Source organism: Rutilus rutilus (assembly GCF_951802725.1).
Source record: "Rutilus rutilus genome assembly, chromosome: 11".
Taxonomy (NCBI): domain Eukaryota; kingdom Metazoa; phylum Chordata; class Actinopteri; order Cypriniformes; family Leuciscidae; genus Rutilus; species Rutilus rutilus.
In genome coordinates, this window is record NC_140216.1 from 9,653,624 (window position 1) to 9,665,853 (window position 12,230).

Sequence of the window (12,230 nt, forward strand, 5' to 3'; positions counted from 1 at the left end):
TTTATCTGATAATGCATATTGAACAAGCATCACAAGATGATATAAGTTGTATCATCTTGTGATGTTTGTTCAAAACCTTGCTTATTAGACTTAATAGTACGTGTTTGTGTGTGCATGTTGGTGCGCACATTTGTCCTAGCTAAGACCTGTGTGTCTGTTTTCTTCATTTGCTCCACAAGGTTTGGATTATGAGGAATTACCCCTGGAACTCCAAGACCTCCAGAGAGACCAGAATGGGCAAACAGAAAGAAAAATCAAAACAAAAAGGCTTTATAGTTATGGATGAGATATGTATTTCAAAGATCTAAATCATCAGGGAGTCTTACCAGAACAAAGCAATTTCACAGTTTTTTGCATGATTGGCACGTGATCATTAGGAAACGTTTTCTGCTTGTGAGAATGTGGACTGCCACTATCTATGGAATGCGACTGTGTAATTGAACAATGCCAAAGGACATTGGCTTTGAATTTCAAAGTTCTCAGGGTTGTGTTTATGAACAAATATCACCACCTAGTGGTTATCAAGAAGCACTGTTTTAATTCTCTACACTAGTAATCAATATCATCATCATTCATTAACCTTGTACTTATATGGTTAACTAAAACCAAAACCATTAAAAACCTATCCGTAACTTAAAATAAAATAAATGTTACCTGAAATAAAAATATAAAAAGCTTAAACTTACTTTATTTTAGCTAGTTGCTAGGCAGCATTTCTCATTTTCATTTAATATTTCAGTTTTAACTTGATATACTTAAGTAAAACTAAAACTGAAATAAAAATTAATTAAAACTATGGACATATAAAAAAATATAATAACAAAATGACTAAAACTTGCCATTTCAATTAAAACGGAAAACGTATGGGTAAAAAATATATATAAATAAAAACTATATTAGTATCTCAATGATACTGTGACACGAGAAAGATAATGTATCCCATAGACTAGAGTATCTTCTTCAAGGATTTTAATAATTTTTTATATATGAACCATGCACAATGATAAATCAAAACAGCTGATGTGTTTGGCATGCTGAATACTGTAGGGGCAGATAATGTGAATTTCAAAATGTAATACTTAATTCTTTACATATAAAAGATCATAACTGAAACACATTAGGTTTTTAAGAAACCCTGAGAAATGTTGTGAGGCATATCAGCCACCGACTGAATTTACAACAGGAACGGAACATTCCGGACAGCTGCATGCATGTGTGGAAGGACATGAGCTCAATTCCTTGCCTTTGGTAAGATTAATAACAGACTCGTCTGGGCCATAAAGCTCGAATCTGGGGAGAAGTCATGAAAACCTTGTGGATTAAGCTGGTGTTTAGAGTAAAACATTCCACCCGGATGAAATTTCCAAGCATGTCTACATAAAACATGTGTCTTGAGCTTAATATCACTCATCATTCTTCAACATGAAAAACTGTTTGTTGCAAGATCAGTAACTTCTCTAAGAAAGCAGATATTTCCCAGTGTTGTAAACAATAGCTATGTGATCAGACATTGATACTGGGATCATTAGTGCAAATCTGCAGTACATACTATTATGATATATTAAAATAAAATACTGAGAACATCTGTAAGCATTTGATGTTTGACAGGGGCCGTTTTCACATGACTTTGACACAAACAGACCTGTCATCTGGCTCTTCTCCGACGAACCACGATGGTTCCAGCCACAACGTCATAAACAGTTCTGTTGTGTTGGAAAAAGAGTAGCGTGATGAAGATCGGGAACAGGAAGGCGATGGAGAAGTTTTTGTTTAAGGCCCGTACTGTGGACCTGCAAGATGAAAAAATAATACTTCTAATGTATAATTTTATTGCATTATAATAAATACACGTGCATTATAAATACACGCATAACTCACGCAGATAAGCTGACATTGGATGCCGGTACCACCAAAACCCGATTAGGCTGCACCAGGACTGTCGTGTCACATGTGACGACTCGAAGACCCAGCAGGAACTTTCCTGGAGTGGCACCTCCAGCTCCCCAAATACAGATGATCTGCAGATAAAGACAGAACACAGACTGAAGGAATGTGTGAGCTGTCTAAAACCACACATTCAAATCATTTCTAGACTACAGAGGCTTTGCACCAGATACTAAAGATGGAATTAATAATCAAAGAAAAAAGAAAACAAGGAAAAATGTAAATTAAAAACAGACTGAGAGACAAGGCTTGTAAAATGGAAGACAAATGATGCCAGAAGCTTGCGGAGACTCACTCACTTCATAGACGCACACTAGGACTCTGTATGCTAAAGCCACAACCATCATCTTCTGCAGGTCCTCCAATGATGTGGTCTCATCAATCTCTTCCACGATAAACTGCATCATGAATTTGGAAATATCTCTGTTCAGAAGATTAAAGACACGTGAACTGTCATTATACGACATACGAGTCGGTTATGAAAGATGTCTCTTATGCTCACCAAGGCAGCATTTATTTGCTCAAAGATACAGTAAAACAGTAATACTGTGAAATACTATTACAATTTAAAATAACTTTTTTTTCTATTTTAATATATTTATTCCTGTGATGGCAAATCTGAATTTTCAGCAGCCATTACTCATTCTAATATACTGATTTGCTGCACATGAAACATCATTATTATTATCAATGTTTAAACTGCAATAAAAATTAACTTAAAACTCTTTATAGGATTCTTTGATGAACAGAAAGTTAAAAAAACAAATAATTTTAATGACTTTAATGTCATTTTCTATTTAATGCATCCTTGCTGAATAAAAGTATTCATATTTCTTTAAGAAATCTTACTGACACCGAATTTTTACTTTTTTAGAAATATAAATAAATCTATAACTGTCCAGTGATCCAGAAGGAAATAATTATGACAGTATTTTGAACAACTTCTCAACTCACTTCATTCCACTGAGATGCATGATCCACAACACTATGGTTGCCTTCACACAGAAGAGAAGGAAGAAATCCACAGTTTCAGCCAGAAATCTACGTAGAGGGGAGGGGATGGTGTACTCTCTACCTGAAAGAAAAAAGATAACGTTAGGACAGAGAGTGCCATCATATAGGCAGACATAAATGTATCAAATAATATGATTTTCACATGAAATTCAACAAACCTCAGTGTGCATTCTCAATGTAGTTTATTTAATTCTTCCACTAACAGATCATATGTGACATGTGCACTAAGATTGGTTCTGTGCATTTATGTCATTTATATGTGGTGGTGTGAGACTTTTGTACCCCACGTCATACACCTTAGTGAAAAGGTGGCACAGACGCGCTTCAGACGTGGATTTTAAGTGTCTACACAGACTGTTTACTGCTGCTTAGAGGTGGCATAAATGCATTTACACAGCTATTTCAACTGCATACTTTGTAACTAGAGGTTGAGGTAGATCGGAGCAGGTATAATTTAATCTGTTTTTTATACAACATTCTGTCTTTACACTAAATTTTGAGTAGGCACAGTGTAGTCTAACAGGGTTAGTTCACCCAAAAATTACAATTATCCCATAATTTACTCAGCCTCAAGCATTCCTAGGTGTATGACTTTCTTCTTTCAGACAAACACAATCAGAGTTATATTACAAAATATCCTGGCTCTTCCAAGTTTTATAATGGGAGTGAATAAAGCCTTAGTTTTTGAAGCTCCAAAAATTGCATCCATCCATCATGAAAGTAATCAACACGGCTCCAGGGGGTTAATAAAGGCCTTTTGAAGCGATGCATTTTTGTAAGAAAAATACTCATATTTATAACTTCATAAACTATAATCACTGGCTTCCGGTAACTGCCGTACACAAGTCTAGTTCTGGCAGAAGAGTGACCTCTGACCCGACGCATGACGTAGGATCTAGTCGTAGTGTAATCTTCGGTGAGAGAACACTGGTAGTGCAAACAAATACGACTGGGCAAAAAACTCAAGCTCCTCCAACATTTCTCTTTAAAAATTCTCATTTTACTTTTAATTCGTGACCGGTGTTTTGTTTTGCTTCCACTTTCGTCAATACGTCGGGTCAGAGGTTACTCTTCTGCCGGAACTTGACTCGCGTACGGACGTTACGGGAAACCAGTGATTAATTATAATAAATGTTTCTTACAAAATGCATTGCTTTGCTTCTGAAGGCCTTTATTAACCCCCTGGAGCCGTGTTGATTACTTTTATGATGGATGGATGTGCTTTTTTGGGCTTTAACATCTAAGGTACCATTCACTCCCATTATAAAGCTTGGAAGAGCCAGGATATTTTTTAATATAACTCTGATTGTGTTTGGCTGAAAGAAGCAAGTCATATACACCTAGGATGGCTTGAAGGTGGGTAAACTAACTTTTTGGGTGAACTAACCCTTTAACTTGACTGTGTAAAACACATTTAAAGTAGCCTACTCAAGTCAAAACAACATGGAAATGGTTTATATAATGCTAAAAGTTTATCCAGCTGGGGATTATGGAGATATACTATAGCTAGATAAAATGTAAATAGTTCAATTCTTCATTAACGTAAGTTAACGTGTGTTTAATGATGCAACTGATTACTCCGTCTCCTCCGAGCATTGGGTTGACAGCTACAGTAACGTTACCTGCGGGCTGGGGCTGTGCTGGTCCTCTGTCAGCAGTGCTGGATGTGGCAGTGGCTGCTGGACGGCTGGACGGTGGGCTCGTCTGGTTATACCAGGCGGCGATGTCAGCGGGCGTCGCGGCATATGCAGATGTGGAGCTGCCGGGTGCCTGGCAACCGAACTGAGGCGGAGGAAACAGCGGCGCGGACATCAACACCCAGCTCTGCCAGCTCGCATAGCCACAGTAATATCGCCACATCCACTGCTGCAGCTGCGCGCAGTATTCAGTCGTTGTCATGTTGTCACTGTCATCGGATTTCTGACCGTTTTTGGCCGTTTCTTCCGCACTATCCGCTGTCATGTTGACTCCTTTTGTTAATCTTATTCAGACTTCAACTCAGTAAATAGGCTAATCTGCTCAGGCAGCGGCCATGACAACCGCTCATTCGAGCCGGAATATACCACTATGCTAATACATTTGTAGTTGGTGTTTTTCGCTTCAACTGCCTTAGACCGTTTCTGTAATTTTATTTATCATAGCAAAAAGACTTGTCTGCTACAAAAGATACAAATTGTGCAAATAACTCAAAATTAAACTGCACCAACTGTTTGTGCACCCCTGTGATATCCTATAGTGGTGCAGGCTGCAAAGACCATTCATTATGCGATGAACATTACTATACCAGGATGTAAAGAAAGACAGTCACGGTTAATCATACAGTCATGATTAATCAGAAACTCGGTTATTTAAAATATTAATACGGTGATCATATAATTTTAAACTGATTATTACAATATTTTTAATATATTTATAGTAAAATAATTATTTAGGCCTACATTTATGCATTTGGCTGGCCTTTGTTATTCTAAAGTGACTGACATTGCAGGAAGTAAAGTTATAGGCTGCTACATTTTATTAGTTAATGTATTCCTTAGGAATCGGTCACCACACTCTACTGTTTGAGCTTCTGGAATTATGGTAAAATAATTAAGTATAATTACACAATAAAATCATTCTTTTCATTTATGCTTGACAATACACATCCAAACCCAATAGTGCATTTACATGTCTGATGAAAACTTCCTATTTTCTCATTTAACTTTTATTATTATTATTAAAAGTACTACAAAAAATTCTGAAACTTTTGGAAAATTAATACAGCAGTATAAATTGCTAAAATAATTGTCTATATTTGTAAGTTGGGTATTTTCAACACTCGCTATATAAACTATTTTAAATATTTTTTTTCTAATTATTTTACAATTATTATCCACGCGGTGTTCATTTCCTCGTATTTACTTAGAATATCATGTTTGTATTTTTATAAAATAATTAGTCACACTGAATGACCATGTAAAATGAACTAGAAAATAAAAAAATACAACCAAAAAATTACAATTTCGTTTATACATTCATAAAATAATTACATTTTCTTGATAATAAAAAAGTCCTCAAATAGAAGTGAGACTTGTCTAGACTCATCACCGCTAGGTGGCGACAATGTCATTCATATGATTTTGCAGTTATGAAAGTGAACTGGTCAATTCTCAATAATTCAGATTCTCAAACTTAAAAGTTATTTCATTTTAAAAAGGGGAGCGAGAAAGACAGAGAGGGGATGAATTGTAAACTCTACTTGCGAGCATTCCTAAATTGAGTTTCTGCGGTTAGAAAGTGTACTGACTAAATGAGATTAATTGTGCTTATTTAGACATCCGCATGACAATGCAAAAGGGTCAAATGTAGACGGCTTCAAAAACTATCCGCCGGTTTTGTCTTTGGATGCTTGTTATGGTGGCCAGCTGTTAAAAGACCGGGATGTATTTATGTCTGTGTGTTGCTCTCATTCTCTGTTGGTGGTGTATTTGCTGACTGGGCTGCCCTGGGCCTGTGAGTAAGGTCTGGCCGGCCTAGTGACTGTGCTGGTCCCTGAATGGAGGCCCCCAGGCGGAACAGAATCTGCCCATGTGAGGATGATCACCCCTGACAGGATGTGAGGTGACTTGCACAGAAATAATCAGGGGCAAATAAAAGCTGTGTCCAGCAAACGCTGACCTGCATGGAACCTGCCACCGGCTGAGGATTACGAGCGAGGTGTGTGAGCGTGTCTGTCTGCTGTCCATACACAGATAACCATACCTGCACGGTTTAAAGCGAAGAACCGCGATGGGTTAAAGTATTCCAAATAAAATCACACAGTAAACGCAGAGGAGGACATTTTACACTGGAATTTATTGTGTTATAGCCTACTTGAACTTTGTTATTGTGTCAAGAGTTGTGAATAGCTGTGCAATATCTGAAGCAATAAGTGACTCGAAACCTTTGCTGAACTCTGTCATATGTTAACAGATGATCTGCACAATTAAAAAAACATTTAAATGTTAAACACCTGTTTTCCTTCATCATTTCATGGTATATTCAAAGCATTTATTATGCCTGTTCACACAAAGGACGATAGCTTGATATTGTTATAAAAATCATTTTAAATATAAAAAGAATAGAGTCCACACCACAACTATAAGGATAAGGTCACAGAGAAACGATCTCTTGGGAAGCACTCTCAGAAAAAAAAAAAATCAAGTTGATGAAAAATAAAAAAGAATGACAGCCAATCAGAAACCGCAAGACTCGAGCTCGAGCATTTAAAGCGGCAGACAAAAAAAACTGCAGCGCGCTTAAATAAACAAAATCGTTCGTTGCTCTGGACACTATAGTTATCGTTCTTGGTGTGAACGGGACTTGTTACAGCCTGTAGCTCATACAAGTTAAGAGCTTTGCTGTCCTCACCCTCACACACCCAAAATAAACTGGGCAATCAACTTCCCTGCTTGCAAGAACAGCACAAGCCGTCCCAATCTGCTGCAGATTCAAAACTCGCCTCTTTTGATTAATAATTGGGGTAAAGACAAACTCTGTAGCAGGCCTGTAGCTTGTATGTTACTCAGCAGATAATGTTTGCATTTGCGGTTTCGCATTTGAGCTAAAAAGGTATTTTGGTTTAAATGAAAGGTTTTTATTCATTCTTTACGGCTTGACCTTGAAAACGTGAATGATTTCAAAACTATTTCAAGCTGTAGGCCTACAATTCCTTCATGCAGTCGGTGATACATCTTTTCTTTGCTGACTTGGTTTCTTATGAACTCCTATCTCTGCAAAGTCTCAATGTTTGTGAGTTAAATGCCCTTATTTCAGCGATAATGTTAAGGGAGTTTAATAAGAAATTGTGGTGACAGTGCAGAAAATGTTCTCCAAACCTTTTCCATCAACTCCTTGTTTTCCGCTGATCAATTTCAATACATGTCAAGCAATGAAAAAGTACTTTTTTCCTGTTGGAGAGGAGCAACTGACGTTTGAGCGTCATAATACTTTGCCTGTATAGTTTATATAAAAAGAGATATATCTATGTGTTTTTATTTTTAAGAGTCTAGAGAACAATAGCTCTGTGAACACCCTTTAATTACTTTCAAACACGTACTTCCACACGCTGTAGGGGGGAGATAACGTGGGTCTGTGATAGCTCAGAGGAAAAGGAAGCTATAAGTCATTCACTGACCTTTCTTCTTACTGCTTGTAAACAAAACACTTACGGTTGTACTTGAATTTAACCCCAGAATCATCACGGATTGAGATTTATTTGAAACACCAAACAGGATTTGGTGTAATTTAGCTCAGAATCACCAATATATCACTATAGTCATACCTTCAGATCAATGCTATTTCAAGAATGATAAATTTAACCCATTACATTGTTGCCCAGTGCTCTAAATGTGGAATACAAAGCAACTTTGAAGTGATGGCTGCTTGTCTTTGGCTTTGTCTGCACACAGCTGCAAGTAGCGTATGGCAAACAAACATTTTCAAATGTCAGATGTTCTGGAACGCTTTATGGCTTTTCCCACGGTTAACTTTTGATCTAGAAAAGCCGAGGGGGAAGTGGCTCATGTGATCAGACAGACAGAGCCACATATAGGGCTGAGAGGTACTCTGAATGGACCACAGAAAGGGAGGTGGTGGGAGGTATATGAGCTCTGACCGCATGACGCCAAGCCCTTCACAGTAGCGCTCACCTCTGAAATGTGACATAATTAACTTAATGGGGTCTATGTGTCAAATAATGGCAACAAATCATATGAAAAGGGATTTGTATGCTCTTAGTTCTCAGTTAAGGAACAAAATACGTAAGCAGCCGACGTATACGGAAGCAGTAAAGGAACTTCGCCTCGTTTTTTTCTTTTTTTGATATATGGGTATGTCATGATATACTTTAGTCACACTACTAGACTATTTCAAATTAAATAAGGAAGGCTTAAAATAATGTCATGACCAATTTTATTTTTGATTTCTTATTTATCATGCAGTTTTAAACAGTTTAAACTTTACAGTTTTAAACTTGTAAAGGCTTATGCATCCATTAGCCTACCCATAACCTATACCTAGATTTAACAATAAAGTGTTTATCAGGATATAATAGTGTAATTTACCCTAATAAAACGTTATACAATGATTTTAGTAGACATTTCTGAATTACAAGAGTAATGATATGAATCTGAGTTACAATATAATGTGTACTCTGAGGTTAAATCTCAGTATGGGTGCTGACATCACATGATTTCATTGACATGATCATAAGGGTAAGAGGACCTGAGTGGATTTATAGGGTACTGCCCACAAATTGGGTACAAATTCAAAGCATTAGACAAATCATATTTTTTTGTTTTGTTACTGGATAAATTATTACCTAACTTACAATTAAAATGGCTCTATAAAAAGTATATTGTTTGGAACACATTAAAGTCCCTTTTGATTTTGGCCTGTCCAGTTTATAACCCTAACCCTAACCCTAACCCTAACTATTTTATGAGGAGGCAATTTTGCATGACTTTGTATGATGTGATTCATATAGAAACATTTAAAAAATTTAGAAAAACATAAGCATGAAGGTCCAGCCTTAACCCCACCCCTAAATCTAACTGTCAGTGGGGCATAACAGATTGTATGAGTGATATCATATCAGTTCACCTAAACATAAAATAGTTATGATTTGCCACGAGAGGTGGGCCTGTCCCACCTCAGAAGACCTTCTTGACTATGGCATATTCAGCTTCATTTATTTGATTGTATTTATTATGTCATAAAAAAAAAAATATATATATATATATATATTATTTAAAAAATCCATAGAATTGTGGCAATCAGGACATAAGATCTTTTGGACTGTACATAATTTCAATTTCTCAAATTGTACGCAAATTTTATTGTTGACTGTGTTTATCAAGCTCAACCATTAATTTTTGGAAAGATTATCAAACAACTATTGTTCTTTGATTTATCAGAAATATACTGTCAGGGATCCACCAGATCTGCACACTCCACCCACTCGTTCACGCTCCCCGGAATACTGATTCACCACACCTGCACCTCATCATCACCTCATCATTCACTCCCTTTATACAACCCTTCACCTTCTGGTCTGGTCGTGGATGCACAAGACTCACTACCTGTTACTAGGCGGGCATACACTGTGCGATTTTCGTCCGATTTTGAGCCGAATTCTGACTCGTGCGACTCTTTTTCGGGTCGGGCCGATTTTCAGCTTTGTCTTTTGTCATGCAGTGTTCGTGCAGTGTACAGGGGGAAACGAGAGGCGATTAACCTCTCCCGACCGGCAATCGGATGGTCGGATGAATTTCTGGCATGTTAGAAATTTTGGTCGCTCCTCGTGACTATATCGCGCAGTTGAAGCAGAGATACGAACCGATTGCCCGAAACTCAGTGTTTTTCCCTCACTGCGCCTGCGCGAAAACAGAAGTTTAACCATTTCATCTGCAGCAAAAAAAAAATATATATATCGAAAATATCGAAAAGCTCTTTAAGTTCTGTAGTTCAAATTAGCAACAAATTATTGTTGCTTGCCTCCAGTTCGTGTTGCAAAATGGATTAACCATTACCCACTTCTTCCAAGCCACCTGCGATGTACATGTAGCCTACTTTGCCTCTTATTAATTTGTTAAACAATGTTTTTGAAATAAAGCTGTTTGTGTTCGGACATATTATATACGGTTAATAATTAATTACATGCCTATAATTCATTGTAATCGACCTAAATGTTTAAAGGAACACTCCGACTTTTTGGGACTTTAGCTTATTCACAGTATCCCCCAGAGTTAGATAAGTCCATACATTCCTTTTTCATTTCTGTGCGTTCTGTAAGTGTTATTTGACGCACCCACCGCTAGCCTAGCTTAGCACAAAGACTGGATGTAAATGGATAATGGTAGCATACTAATCCCAATAAGTGACAAAATAATGCAAACATTTTCCTATTTACATGTTGTGATCTGTATAGTCACAGCGTGTACAAATAACAAGGCTATATGAGACAGAGACCATTTTTAATCGTATAAATACTGGGAACTATATTCTCACTAGCCGTAGGAGCACAGCTAACGTTACTTGGGCGGAGTGATTAGCGCAGCACACGAGACGCCCTGTCGCCCCTGTGGTGAGGAGCAGAGAGTTCGCTCAGAGTTGGAGTAATAGAGTCAGCAATTACTAGATAGTAAATTTATAGTTTACAATCATGGGCGTTCGCTGTATTGTAAAGAGCTGCGACAATAAACAGGGGAGACCAGGTAATACTATGATGTTTCATAGAATTCCAACCAAAAACGCTGACCTGATGAATCGATGGCTACAAACACACCAGTAAACAGCATTACGAAGTATTTCGTTTGCTCTGAACATTTTACTATAGACGACTATTTTGAAAAAATGCAAGTTGCCACACGGACCATGAAACGTGTGCTAAAGGATACAGCCATCCCATCGATAGTAAAGACAGGACAAATTGGATCACCTGTTGCTGCGGTAAGTGTTCCGTTATGTTTTGAGATGACTAACATTAGCCATACTGTAACAGTGCCATGCTGATGTAATGTAACCTTAGTAGTGACACTATTACGTGAATAGGGGCTCCGTGTATCCCCTTTATTGTTATTATTGTGTTGTCATGAACACACTGTATCGCTCAATTACAAATGAGCGGCGCTAAATGTAACTCTCAGGACTGTAACATTCAACTTGCTAATGAACAGCTTCCAAAGTTTGTAACTCCTCGTCTGTGTATTCTGGCTCAAAACTATATGGTTCGGGATCTTGGTTTGATACACAGTAAAATTCCTCTGACAATTCCTAAAAGTCAGCCATGATCACGAGTCATGTTCGCTACTAGCTAGTTAGTCACGTTTGTTTTGTTTACGGAACCATCAACAGGGCGTCTCGTGTGCTGCGCTAATCACTCCGCCCAAGTAACGTTAGCTGTGCTCCTACGCCTAGTGAGAATATAGTTCCCAGTATTTATACGATTAAAAATGGTCTCTGTCTCATATAGCCTTGTTATTTGTACACGCTGTGACTATACAGATCACAACATGTAAATAGGAAAATGTTTGCATTATTTTGTCACTTATTGGGATTAGTATGCTACCATTATCCATTTACATCCAGTCTTTGTGCTAAGCTAGGCTAGCGGTGTGTGCGTCAAATAACACTTACAGAACGCACAGAAATGAAAAAGGTATGTATGGACTTATCTAACTCTGGGGGGTACTGTGAATAAGCTAAAGTCCCAAAAAGTCGGAGTGTTCCTTTAAGACAATTTTCAATGAGGA

The 12,230-nt window shown here is 37.5% G+C and overlaps 1 protein-coding gene across 1 annotated transcript; it reads right to left on the reverse strand.

Moving 5' to 3' along the window:
• Window positions 1-278: 278 nt before the first annotated feature.
• fam8a1a (family with sequence similarity 8 member A1a) lies at window positions 279-5,013 on the reverse strand. Its single transcript, XM_084423281.1, has 5 exons — window positions 4,581-5,013; window positions 2,899-3,019; window positions 2,244-2,367; window positions 1,879-2,018; window positions 279-1,790 (listed from the first exon to the last, which is right to left on the reverse strand). The coding sequence occupies exons 1-5, from the start codon at window positions 4,918-4,920 to the stop codon at window positions 1,646-1,648; spliced, it is 870 nt and encodes a 289-aa protein (XP_084279407.1). The 5' UTR covers window positions 4,921-5,013; the 3' UTR covers window positions 279-1,645.
• Window positions 5,014-12,230: the final 7,217 nt, after the last annotated feature.